Source organism: Schistocerca americana, chromosome 1 (assembly GCF_021461395.2).
Source record: "Schistocerca americana isolate TAMUIC-IGC-003095 chromosome 1, iqSchAmer2.1, whole genome shotgun sequence".
In the NCBI taxonomy this organism is placed as follows: Eukaryota; Metazoa; Arthropoda; class Insecta; order Orthoptera; family Acrididae; genus Schistocerca; species Schistocerca americana.
This window is the reverse complement of record NC_060119.1, coordinates 750,250,881-750,265,053: the sequence shown is the minus strand read 5'-3', so window position 1 is coordinate 750,265,053 and position 14,173 is coordinate 750,250,881. Positions and strand designations below refer to the sequence as shown.

Genomic DNA, 14,173 nt, shown 5'->3' with positions numbered 1-14,173 from the left:
AATTCAGATCTTTTCATTCTAGTGTCAATGTTCTTGCGTTTTCTAGGGCTGCACCATATGAAACGACGACATGAATCACTCGGCAAGATAATCTGCCCTCTTCTCTAAATATAACGCCACCATAACTTCGCCAAACGACTCAGTGCCTTTCTGTGAAGGGAAACACCAGCGGAGCAACATCTAGAAATCAACGGTGTACAGAATGTCCCGAGGCAACATGCCAGGCCTTGTGCTTTGCTTATTGGATCATCTAGTATTTATTGCTAGATAATTATCCTTCAGCCGTGCTCTAGGGGTAGCACATTCGAGCATGCACCCGCGGTTTAGCAGCAGTCTTTGATTGGTAATCAAAACGTCCTCGGTCCCTTGTTCCGACTCCGCCATCGCTTACACTTTGATTAAAAACAAGCATTAGTGCCAGAATGAGATTTTCACTCTGCAGCGGAGTGTGCGCTGATATGAAATTTCCTGGCACATAAAAATTGTGTGCCGGACCAAGACTCGAACTCGGGACCTTGCCTTTCGCGGGCTACTGCTCTACCGTCTGAGCTACCTAAGCACGACTCACGTCCCCTCTTCACAGCTGTACTTCTGCCAGTATCTTGTCTCCTACCTTCCAACCTCATCTGCGAACCTAGCAGAACTAGCACTCCTGGAAGAAAGGATATTGCGGAGACAGAAGAGCAGAGTGAAAATCTCATTCTGGAAACATCCCCCAGGCTGTGGCAAACCCATGCTTCCGCAATATCCTTTCTTCCAGGAATGCTAGTTCTGCTAGGTTCGCAGAAGAGCTTCTGTGAAGTTTGGAAGGTAGGAGACGAGATACTGGCAGAATTAGGGCTGTGAAGAAGGGGCGTGAGTCGTGCTTGGGTAGCTCAGACGGTGGAGCACTAGCCCGCGAAAAGGAAAGTTCCAGAGTTCGAGTCTCGATCCGGCACATAGTTTATGTGCCAGGAAGTTTCATAAGCATTGTTGGCCGATACTTCCGGCGTAAGAATTCATCCTCATTTGCACTGTCAAAGAGGGCGGAGGAGCGGACACATGTTCAGGGAAATGTCTTGCCCCTGGGGTGGGAAACTGACCCTAAAGGAAGAAGAATTACGAATGGTCAACGGCATGAGGATGGAGAAGGCAATACAAACCACTGCATTAAAGACACATAATGTGTATTCACAAGACATGTGGCCTGTAACTGAAAAAGTGTCACGATGATCTCTCCGTTGGCAAAAGATTCCGGAATAGTCCCCGATTCGGATCTTTGGGTGGGAACTGTCAGTCGAGAGGTGTCCATGACAAAAGATTGAATAACCAACGAAAGGATAACGTTCTACGAGTCGGGGCGTCGAATATCAGAAGCCTGAATGTGGTTGGGAGGCTTGAAAGGGAAATGCTAAGGCTTAATCTAGAAATAGTGGGGGTCAGCGAAGCGAAATGAAAAAAAAAAGACCAGTATTTCTGGTCAGACGACCATTTGGTAATATCAACAGCAGAAGTAAAATATATAATGGGAGTAGAATTTGTTATGAATGAAAAGGTAGGGCAGAAAGTGTGTTACTGTGAACAATTCAGTGACACAGTTGTTCTCATCAGAGTCGGTTGCAAAACAGCAGCTACAACGATAGGCAGGTATAGACGCCGATGGAAGCTAAAGATGAAGAGGTGAGGAAGTATATGATGATATTGAGTGGGTAATTCAGTAGGTAAGAGGAGACGAAAATCTAATAGCCATGAGGGACTGGAATAGGGAATACTCTCTTCAAGAATTGCAAGAGGAGGTGGTGTACTTGGGAAAGGCCGGGAGACACGGTAAGATTTCAGTTAGATAACATCACGATAAGATACTGGATTGTAAGTCGTAATCAGAAACAGATACAGACTGATATCACAATGTATGATGAAGAGTAGGTTGAAATTCAAGAGATTAATCAGGAAGAATCAATACGCAAAGAAGTGGGATGCAGAAGTACTAAGGAGCGAAGAGATAAACTTGAAAATCTCTAAGGTTATAGACAGTGTAATAAGGAATAGCTCAGTAGGTAGTACAGTTGCAGTAGTATGGACAATTCTAAAAATCACTGAAGTTGGAAAGAAAAACATAGGTACAAAGAAGGTAACTGCAAAGAAATCTTCGGTCGATTGAAGAAAGAAGTACAAAAATGTTAAGGGAAATTCTGACAGACAGAAATACAAGTCGTTGAGGAATAAAATGAATAGGAAGTGAATAGAAACTAAGACGAAACGGCTACATGAAAAATGTGAAGAAATCGAAAATAAAGTGATTGTCGGAAGGTGTGACTCATCATATAGAAAAGACAAAACAATATTCCGTGAAATTAAGAGCAAGGCTGTAACATTAAGAGTGTAATGAAAATACCACTGTTAAATGCAGATGAGTGAGCGGAAAGGCGGCAAGAATTACACCGAAAGCATCTCTGAGGGGGATGAATTGTCTGATGTAGAAGAAGAGGTAGTAGTAGGTTTATAAGGGATGGAGGATCCCGTGTTAGAATCAGAATTTAAAAGAGTTTTGGAAGACTTAAGATCAAATAAGGCAGAAGGGATAGACAACATTCCTTCAGAATTTCTAAAATCATTGGACAAAGTGGCAACAAAACGGCTATTCACCTTGATGTGTAGACTGTATGAGTCTGGCGACATACCATCTGACTTTCGGAAAAATATTATCCACAGAATTCCCAAGACTGCAAGAGCTGACAAATGTGAGATTTATTGCACAGTCAGCTTAACAGCTCATGCATCCAAGTTGATGACAAGAATAATATACGGAAGAATTGAAAAGAAAATTGAGGATGCCTTAGATGGCGATCAGCTCGGCTTTAGGAAAGGTAAAGGCACGAGAGAAGCAATTCTGAAGTTGCGGTTAATAATGGAAGCAAGAATAAAGAAAAATCAAGACACGTTCATAGGACTTGTCGACCTGGAAAAAGCGCTCGACAATATAAAATGGTGCAAGATGTTCGAAATTCTGTAAAAAGTAGGGTAAGCTATAGGGAGAGACAGGTTGTACACAATATGTACAACAGCCAAGAGGGAATATTAAGAGTGGACGATCAACAATGAAGTGCTCGTATTAAAAAGGGTGTAAGGCAAGGATGTAGACTTTCGCCCCTTCTGTTCAATCTGTACATTGAGGAAGCAATAATGGAAACAAAAGAAAAGTTCAGGAGTGGAATTAAATCTCAAGGTGAAGGGATATCATTGATACGATTAGGTGATGACATTGCTATCCTGAGTGAAAGAGAAGATGAATTATATGATCTGCTGTACGGAATGAACAGTCTAGTGAGTACACAGTATGGGGTGTGAGTAAATCGAAGAAACACGGAGGCAATAAGAAATAGTAGAAATGAAAACAGCGAAAAACTAAACATCAGGATTGATGGTCACGAAGTAGATGAAGTTAAGGAATTCTGCTACCTAGGCAGTAAAATAACCAATGACGGACGGAGTAAGGAGGACATCAGAAGCAGACTAGCTATGACAAAAAAGGCGTTCCTGGCCAAGAGAAGTCTAGTAATATCAAATATCGGCCTTAAATTAAGGAAGAAATTTCTGAGAATGTACGTCTGGAGTACAGCGTGTCTGGTAGTGAAACATGAACTGTGGGAAAACCGGAACAGGAGAGAATCGAAGCATTTGATATATTTGATATAAGGTGCTACAGAGTAATGTTTAAAATTTGGTGGACTGATAAGGAAGGAATGACGAGGTTCTACGCAGAATCAGAGAGGAAAGGAATACGTGGAAAACACTGATAAGGAGAAGGGACAGAATGATAGGACACCTGTTAAGACATGAGGGAATGACTTCCATGGTACTAGAGGGGGGCAAAAACTGTAGAGGAAGGCAGAGACTGGAATATATCCAGCAAATAGGTTGCAAGTGCTACTCTGAAACGAAGAGGGTGGCACAGGAGAGGAATTCGTGGATTCGTGGCTGGCTGTATCAAACCAGTCAGAAGACTGATGACTAAAAAAATAAACAAAAAGGGTATAGGTATTCCATTTCCCACTCCAACATACCTTACTTGCATTATACCAGGAAGTTTCACAAGGGACTTTTCCTTTGTACGCTGCTCTGAAGTCTCCACTGATGGCTCTGGAATGTATCTCCTTTGATAAAAAAACTGTCTGCATCGCTGAATGGTAGGCAACATACATTGGTGCAAATCGCAATACTCACAGTACGAGCGGCAAAAGACAACAAGCTGTGAGGCAACGTGGTATACCTTAAATATATGTAAGCCTCTACGAGGAGTTAAGTGTATGTACCAAACGTGTGCTACAACGAACGAATGTGGGCCAGACTGCGCCGAATGGGAGGCAATCCTCCAGTCTGGTGGGATGACATTGCCTTCCGCGAGCCATAGATCTTTTTGTTATTGCTCTCCCTCTGTTCTCATTCGCCGAAGCATGTTTCCACGGAACATTCCATTTTAAACTTCCACAGTTTACTTAAACATCATCTACATTAATAGTCCTGAAGGTGTGTGTCAGAAGGTTCTTGTAATACCACTGTCTCGTCACTCCTTCCCTGCTCCATTCGCAATTGGCGCGTGGCAAGATTGATTGTCGGTAAGCCTCTATATTAGCTCTAATGTCTCGAACTTCCTTGTTGTCCCCATTATCCGAGATACAAGTGGGAGGAAGTAATGTGTTGTCCGACTCTTCACGGAAAGTGGTCTCTTGAAATTCGAGTAGTAAACCTCTTTTGATACACAATGCCATTCTTGTACCGTTCCCTACTGGAGTTTGTTGAGCGTCTCTGTATCGCTTTCACGCTGAATAAACGATCCCGTGACGAACCACGCCGCTTTACATTTGATCTTCTCTATGTCTTTTATTGGTCCCACCTGGTGGAGATCCCATACTTATGACCAATATTCAAGAAGCGGTCCAATAAACGCTTTGTTAACTACTCCGTTCGAGGATAAGTTACACTTCCCTAAGGTTCTTCCTGTGAATATCAGTCTAGCATCTGCTTTTCCTACTATTTGTTTTATGCGGTCATTCTGCTCAAGGTCGCTCTGGATAGTGACTCCTAGATATATTATGGTATATAGTGTTTCCGTAATTGTACAGTAATGGATTTCTTTTCCTATATATGCCTTACATTTATTTACCTTCAGGGTCAACAGTCAGAGAGCCTGTACCATTCATCAGTCCTGTGAAGGTGATGCTGCAAACCGGTACAGTCTTCCGGTTTTGATAATTTCTTGTAGACAACCCTGTCGTCTGTGAACAGTCTTAAACGGCTACCGACGCTTTCTACTAGATAATTTATATACATTGTAAAAAGTAACGGCAATGTCTCATTTACTTGGTGTACTCCGTAAATTACCTTTAAATTTGGCGAATTTCTTCTGTTAAGAGCGACGTGTTGAATCCTGTCTGCGAGGAAGTCTCCACTTCCAAATCTGGTTCGATACTCGATAAGCTCGTATTTTTTCACCAAACAGCAATTCCCGACGGTGTCGAATGCTTTCCTGAAGTCAACGATCACGGCATCAATGTAAGCGCCGTTGTATACAGAGTTTCACTATGTCTCTGTCTTCGGAATCCATGATGATTTTAATAGAGGAGATTTTCGTCCTGGAAATATTTCATAGTTCTCGAGCATGAAACTTTTTCCATGATGTTACAACAGATTGACGTCAATGATACAGGCCTGTAGTTACGCGCGTCTGTCCTACTCCTACTCTTGAAAACGGGAATGACCTGCAATTTTTCGCAGTCGCTAGATACCTTCCACTGCTCCAGCGACTTACGATAAACTTACTGCTACTAGGGGAGGAAGTTCTTTCGCATAATATCCGTAGGATCTCACAGGTATCTCATCTCATCCTGATGCCTTTCCGCTACAAAGCGATTGTAGTTGTTTTTCTATTCCGTGATCAGTTATCTCAGTATCTGCAATTTATAAGTTCGTACGTTGATTTTAAGAAGTGATCTATTACGATCACCCGCGGTAAAACAAGGAAGAGCGAATTCAGTACTTTGGCCTTCTCTCTGTCATTTTCCACTTCGGTGCCATTGTGACTACTGAGTGAGTGAATGTTTGTTTTCTAACCGCATACTGATTTTACGCAAGACCAAAACGTCTTTGGGATTTTACTCAAATCGGTTTACAAAATTTTACTTTGCACTTCTTTCAATGCCGTCGGTATGCTCATTTTCGCTTCGTTCATCTTTTGCTTGACAGCTGCATTTTGACTTTTCTTGACTCTACGATGGAGCTCTCTTTGTTTACGTAGTAGTTTTCTAACGGCTATTAAACCATGGTGTGTCTTTCCCACCCCTTAAAACTTTGCTCGGCACATAGTTATCTAAGATGTATTGAACGTTCCATTCGTGGTCCATATCGAATATCTGATGTGGACTTCTCAGCAACTCTGTAATTTGTATCCCGTCACGCTTGCTAAGGAAAAATATTTTTCGACACTTCTCAACATTGCTTGTAACATCTGTAGTCATTTATGTTATCATAGTCTTATGATCGCTATTACCCTCCTCTGCGTTCATTGATTAGAGAAGTTCAGGAAGTTCAGGTCCATTTGGTGCTAGTACATTGCCTTAACGAGTTGGTTATCTAAGTATCTGCTCGGAGTAATTTTCGAACAAACCATTCAGAACAATGTAAAACAAATCCATGTCTCTGGCCCCAGTTTTATTCGTATGACTCTTCCAGTGTACACCTGGCATGTTGAAGTCCCCCCCCCCCCCCCCCCCCTCCACTACAATAGCATGATCAGGAAACATATTCACAAAGTTCTGCAAGTTTTCTCTGAATCACTCTACCACTACAACTTCTAACCCAGGCCATGAGTAAAGCAATCCGAGTCGGCCGGGGTGGCCGGGCGATTCTGGGCGCTACAGTCTGAAACCACGCGACCGCTACGGTCGCAGATTCGAATCCTTCCTCGGGCATGGATGTGTGTGATGTCCTTCGGTTAGTTAGGTTTAAGTAGTTCTGAGTTCTAGGAGACTGATGACCTCAGAAGTTAAGTCCCATAGTGCTCAGAGCCATTTGAACCATTCAAAACAAACCGACTATAATTTTTGACCCAGCTTTGAAGGTTAAATTCACCTAGATTAATTTGCACTCGGTATCCGTGCTGATATCGCTAGGTATTGTCGAATTTTGTTCTACCGTAAATACGTCGCCACCATTGGCTGCTAACCTACCCTTACGAAAAATATTTCAATCTCAATTTAGGATTTCACTACTATTCTCTTCCGGTTTCAACAAATTTTCTGTTTCTAATACTAACTGCGCCTTATAACACTCAATAAGCGATAATAATTCTGGGCTTTTTCCGTGGATGCTCCTGCAGTTTGCTAACAATGTAATATTAGCAAACTACAGGAGCATCCAAGGAACGTTTCCAGTTTCTGATCTTAGAGGACCAGCATTCTCTGAGAATAATATGGCTGATGTATCTTCGATTTCGACAGGCTATTAGTCTCTGATCAGAAGGGGAGGTCCTCTAACCTAAATGTTTCCCATATGCACGCCTCACATGATTTGTGGTCTTATTAGCCTCTTCCTATGTATGCAGCACTATCGACTTATTAAGAGGAACCCTACAACTCTCCACTTGATGGCACAAGTCGAGAAATTCGAATCAGATACCGTCGCAGCAGTTTGGCTGGTTTCTTTGGAACGTGGGTCAACAATTACAGCATACGTGTACTGAGAAACGTGCCGTTTAGATCAGGCGTCACAAGGAACAGTTGCCCGGGTTAGTCCTACGCCACGACAAAGCGCATCTACACACAATTTCCAATACCAACGACAAGATGCAGCGAATCCATTGGGAACTTTTGGATCACACACCCTTCAGACCCAATCTCATCCTCGCTAACAACTATCTCTTCTTGAATTTGAAACAGCGGCTTTGTAGCCAACGGAATGAAGATGAGAAGGATCTCAAGACTGCCGTTGTCAACTAGGCCAGTTATAGGGCAGAGATTTGGAGAGGTTTTGAAGAAACTAGTGCACCGGTATGGTTCAAATGGCTCTGAGCACTATGGGACTCAACTGCTGAGGTCATTAGTCCCCTAGAACTTAGAACTAGTTAAACCTAACTAACCTAAGGACATCACAAACATCCATGCCCGAGGCAGGATTCGAACCTGCGACCGTAGCGGTCTTGAGGTTCCAGACTGCAGCGCCTTTAACCGCACGGCCACTTCGGCCGGCGCACCGGTATGAATGGTTCTTAGACCTGTGCTGATGTTACGTGGCAAAGTAAAGAATGCTTGTAGGTAACTAAAATCGCCAATAATAACTTTCATATTTGACTTATTATTTTTATAAAGCGAGCTGCCATTATATCTCAAATACGCTTTCACGGAGTGAAATGATGGTGCGGCTGAGTTACAAGTGAAAGCTTGTTTAAAACGTTTGTTCCCAGCGTCAGTTGGTGTGCGGCAGTAGCGGTACCGCTTGCAGCTGGGGACAGGCCATCAACGTGGCCAACCGCTACGTGTACGTGGCGCAGCCCCGCAACGACCGCGTCCTCGTCATCAGCAAGATCCAGATGGTCGTCGTCGACGTAAGTAATGCCCGACCTGCCACTGCATCACTGCCGCTTCTTTGCTTTAGTTTTGAGGTTGTTATTAGTCGTAATGTCACACTATATACTAGGTGAAAGGCAACGTTAAGTTCCAGGTATATTTATATATACATACAGGGTGGTCCATTGATCATGACCGAGCCAAATATCTCACGAAATAAGCGTCAAACGAAAAAACTGCAAAGAACGAAACTTGTCTGGCTTGGAGGGGGAAACCAGGTTGCGCTATGGTTGGCCCGCTAGATGGCGCTGCCATAGGTCAAACGGATATAAACTGCGTTTTTTAAACAGGAACGCCTATTATTTATTACATATTCGTGTAGTACGTAAAGAAATACGAATGTTTTAGTTGGACCCCTTTTTTCGCTTTGTGATAGAAGGCGCTCTAATAGTCACAAACATATGGCTCACAATTTTAGACGAACAGTTGGTAACAGGTAGGTTTTTTTAAATTAAAATACAGAACGTGGGTAGGTTTGAACATTTTATTTCGGTTGTTCCAATGTGATACACGTACCTTTGTGAACTTATCATTTCTCAGAACGCAAGCTGTTACAGCGTAATTACCTGTAAATATCACATTAATTCAATAGATGCTCAAAATGATGTCCGTCAACCTCAATGCATTTCGCAATACGTGTAACGACCTTCCTCTCAACAGCGAGTACTTCGCCTTCCGTAATGTTCGCACATGCATTGACAATGCGCTGACGCATGTTGTCAGGCGTTGTCGGTGGATTACGATGGCAAATATCCTTAAACTTTCCCCACAGAAAGAAATCCCGTGACGTCAGATCCAGTGAACGTGCGGGCCAATCCACCTGTCATGAAATACGCTATTCAATACCGCTTCAACCGCACGCGAGCTATGAGCCCGACATCCATCATGTTGGAAGTACATCGCCATTCTGTCATGCAGTGAAAAATCTTGTAGTAACATCGATAGAACATTACGTAGTAAATCAGTATACATTGCACCATTTAGAGTGTCATCGATAAAATGGGGGCCAATTATCCTTCCTCCCATAATACCGCACCATACATTAACCCGGCAAATCGCTGAAGTTCCACTTGTCGCAGCCATCGTGGATTTTCCGTTGCCCAATGGTGCATATTATGCCGGTTTACGTTACCGCTGTTGGTCAATTACACTTCGTCGCTATATAGAGCGCGTGCAAAAAATCTGTCATCGTCCCGTAATTTCTCTTGTGCCCAGTGGCAGAACTGTACACGACGTTCAAAGTCGTCGCCATGCAATTCCTGGTGCACAGAAATATGGAACGGGTGCAATCGTTGTTGATGTAACATTCTCAACAGCGACGTTTCTGGGATTCCCGATTCTCGCGCAATTTCTCTGGTACAGATGCGCGGATCAACCGCGACACCAGCTAAAACACCTACTTGGCCATCATCAATTGTTGCAGGTCGTGGTTGATGTTTCACATGTGGCTGAGCACTTCCTGTTTCCTTAAGTAACGCAACTATCAGGCGAACCACCCGGCCACTTGGATGATATCGTCCAGGATACCGAGCAGCATACATAGCACACGCCGGTTGGGCATTTTGATCATAATAGCCATACATTAACACGCTATCGACCTTTCCGCAACTGGTAAATGGTCCATTTTAACACGGTACTGTATCACGAAGCAAATACCGTCCACACTGGCGGAATGTTACGTGATACCACGTACTTATACGTTTGTGACTATTAAAGCGCCATCTGTCTCAAAGCGAAAAAAGTAGTCCAACTCTAACATTCATATTTCTTTACGCACTACACGAATATGTAATAAAAATGGGGGTTCCTATTTAAATAAAACACTGTTGATATCCGTTTGACCTATGGCAGCGCCATCTAGGGGACCAACCATAGCGCCATCTGGTTTCCCCTTCCAAACTAGACAAGTTACGCTCTTTGTTGTTTTCTCGTTTGACGCTTATTTCGTGAGATATTTGGCCCGGTCACAATCAATGGACCACCCTATTAGGAGCAGCCATATAGGTCACCAGACAAAATATTGGTCACCCCCTTGACAGAACACACTGGTCGCAATGGAGCACGGTAAAACTGATGTCAGGCTATCACGTGTCCTTCCATCACTGATGTATTGTCCAGGGGACCACTACTTGGTGACGACAGGTCACCAGCGCCATTTTGTCGCCTAGCGACCACAGGATACCAGCCAGTGACGGACGGCGCTTCTGCAGGTACCGTGAACATCGTTGTTGCGCTGCAAAACAATCCCGACTGTGTGAGACGTAAGAGTGAATCTCTTATGTGTAACTGGTACCATCGCTTCGCTTTCTTTGACTTGATATTTAGATCGTGTTGTAATTCGATTTTGTTGTTTTCAGTGTTACTTTACTTTTATTGCATCAAAAAATACGTAAAGTGCGACGGTGGTGTGAGCCGAACACAAGAAGTGATATGAAGAGGAAAACATAGATAGGTCAGCAAATTCGTGAGGTCGGCGAGGTATTGCACTGAAAAAGAAAAGAAGACTATTCAGACCTTATTTGTTATTGCTGAGGTTTGTAAAGGGTAAATGCATTTTCGTAACGATACAGAAAGAACAGTAAATTGTACATAGTGACATATTATCACATTGTTAATATTATTTTGAAAATGTACCTTTTAATAAGCTGACAGTCTTTTCACGAGTTGCGATATGTTCGCAACAAAGCTCCACTCAGATTCTTTAAATATTTATTGCATTATAAATCATGTCATGAGCCACAGAAGTTTGTTAATCAGGTAATTAATTTCAGTAAACGATGATCATTATCAGACCTGAGTAAATCTAGTATATTACATAATTTGTGTCATTGCGTGTATAGATGGTACAGTTACGTTAATCAGCCATTCAGCCTTCGTCATAAAATTTAAAAAAATGGGTACCATGGACAGCATTAGGATCTACATGTTGACACTTTGAAGACACGATAGTCTGTTGTCGCTCGTTGGTAGAAACATTTCATAATGAAAATATTAAACAGGCAAAACAAAGCTGCGAATGGTCTACAATGCTGCAAAAGTAATTAATATGTCATTGTGAAGCATAACAAATAAATTAAAATATTTCAGCTAACTAAACATTGAACAGTTTTAAGTAATTTCTTAAGTTGTGTGTTAGAAGTACCTACTGTACATAAATTTACACATACAGGTAAAGCAGGCAAGTAGCTTTTTAGTCGCTAGACTATGCAAGGCATTGCTATCCGGGAGCCTTACACCATATCCGGCAAATTATCACTTGGGCTCTCGAACTGTGAACACCAATCATTTGTACGCGGACTGTAATTCAAGTCAGCAAAATGATTTCTACGTGCCAGTCGGCTGTATGGAATTAGCACAGTAAGATCGGGCAATAGGGACACGTGACAGAATGTTTCAAAGTAGCTGTCAGTTTTGGACTTGCCTGCGACCTCACCGTGAGTGAAGTTAACCGATTTGTGGGTGTACCGCAGTCCACACAACGTCTCTACAAGGAATGGAAATGCCACTCGCAGTCATGTACACGGTGTGAGAAAAGTGTTTGTGTGGAGATGCTAACCGACACGGATTGCCGGCCGCGGTGGTCTCGCGGTTCTAGGCGCGCAGTCAGGAACCGTGCGACTGCTACGGTCGCGGGTTCGAATCCTGCCTCGGGCACGGATGTGTGTGATGTCCTTAGGTTAGTTAGGTTTAAGTAGTTCTAAGTTCTAGGGGACTGATTACCACAGCAGTTGAGTCCCACAGTGCTCAGAGCCATTTGAACCATTTGAACACAGATTGGGGCGAGTGTCACTCCTTTGTAAAGGACAATCAGTTTCATAAACGACGGTAACTGCTACTTGCCAGTGTATGCGAGTCCATCTCAACCATTTACCGAACAAACTTGGCTGCGGAGCCGCCTGCAATGGAGAGTTCAAGTCGAATACCTTGCGAAAGGCCAGCGCTCGGAGCGCCACATGAAGCTGAACGTCTTTAGTGATGATCAAAAAATGAAAACACAGAATCTGTACGGTAGCTGACTGGAAGCCTGAAGTGTATTCCAGCATGTCGCGGTTTTGCCTCTTTTCAAATAATGCAGGATGTCCAGGGCACGGAAAGCGCAACGAGGCGCTTAATCTACACTGTGGATGGCGCAGTTCAAACCGAAGGCAGTTCTGTGATGTTGTGGGAATGCTTTTTGTACTTTTTGACTTGGGACCACTCATTGAGGTCACCGTGAACATGTACCACTAAGTTTATTTCGACCATCTCCATCGAGATCCAGTGTTGTTATTTATTCAACAGCTTCATGATGAGTATGCTGTGGGAACTCCCGTCATCGAAGAAGACAACAGCCCTCTTAACAGTCTCCCTGCATACTCTCCTGGTTTAACGAAAAGTAAGGCACTCTACCGCAGCTCGAGTGTCATGCTACTAAATCACCCGATCTTAATGCTTGTAAATATAGGGCTATTCAGTGGGGGACAAGTAACGAGCAACAATCCCACAACTTCGTATCTCTGCGGGATTCAGACATCAGTGAGTGGCTTCAGCTGTATATGGCAACCTTCAAGGAACTTCTGGTCTGTCTTTGCCACTGAAATGAGGTCATTATTAAGAGTAGTGGCGTTTTCACAAGGTGTTACCGATACGTCTCCTGTTGGGCGACATATATTTTGTCCGGTATGGTGATTAAAATACAATTTTTGTTTCTACACTCCATCTACAGGCCACAAGTGGCCCATGGGGACCATCCGACCGTCGTGTCGTCCTCAGATGAGAATGCCGATAGGATGAGCGTGTGGTCAGCACACCGCTCTTTCCGTCGTTATGGAGGTTATCTTTGAACGGAGCCGCTACTATTCGGTCGAGTAGCTCCTCAATTGGCATCACGAGGCTGAGTGCAATTGGCATCACGAGGCTGAGTGCATCCCGAAAGAATAAAATCGGACTCGCGTAATAAACAGTGTTTCTGAGTTTCAAGCGAGCTTTGCCGGCCGCTTTGGCAGAGAGGTTCTAGGCGCTTCCGTCCGGAACCGTGCCGCTGCTACGGTCGCAGGTTCGAATCTTGCCTCGGATATTGATGTGTGTGATGTCTTTAGGTTAGTTAGTTTTAAGTAGTTCTATGTCTAGGGGACTGATGACCTCAGATGTTAAGTCCCATAGTGCTCAGAGCCATTTGAACCATTTCAAGTGAGCTGCCGATCGCCAACAGTTTGTATGTTCAGCATTTTGTCTAAAGCAAGCTCCGACACCCAGAGCAGATGGCCCCTCGGGTGCTGACAGACCGCCGTGTCATTCCCTGCCTTATGGTGTCATTTGGATTCGATTTTGAGGGTAGTGAGTGTGAAACTGGCGATAAACCATCAGACTGACTGAAAAAAATCATCCGCACATTTCAGAAGATTGTAAAAGCCGAAAAGCACAAGAAGTGTCGTACGATCAGCTTGAAAACTCATGCATCCGATATAATTACAAGAATAGCGTACAGAAGAAGGGAAGAGTATATAGATGATGTGTTAGATGATGACCAGTTTGGTTTCAGGAAGAGTGGAGGCGCCAGGAAGGCAGTTCTGACGTTGAGGTTAATACTGGAA

The 14,173-nt window shown here is 43.5% G+C and overlaps 1 protein-coding gene across 1 annotated transcript in view; it reads left to right on the top strand.

Moving 5' to 3' along the window:
* Nucleotides 1-14,173, top strand: part of LOC124594023 (follistatin-related protein 5-like) — a 227,429-nt gene that overhangs the window by 154,282 nt on the left and 58,974 nt on the right. Inside the window, exon 9 of the mRNA XM_047132378.1 lies at nucleotides 8,438-8,578. Coding sequence (XP_046988334.1) covers nucleotides 8,438-8,578 — 141 coding nt within the window. The remainder of the gene's footprint in view (nucleotides 1-8,437; nucleotides 8,579-14,173) is intronic.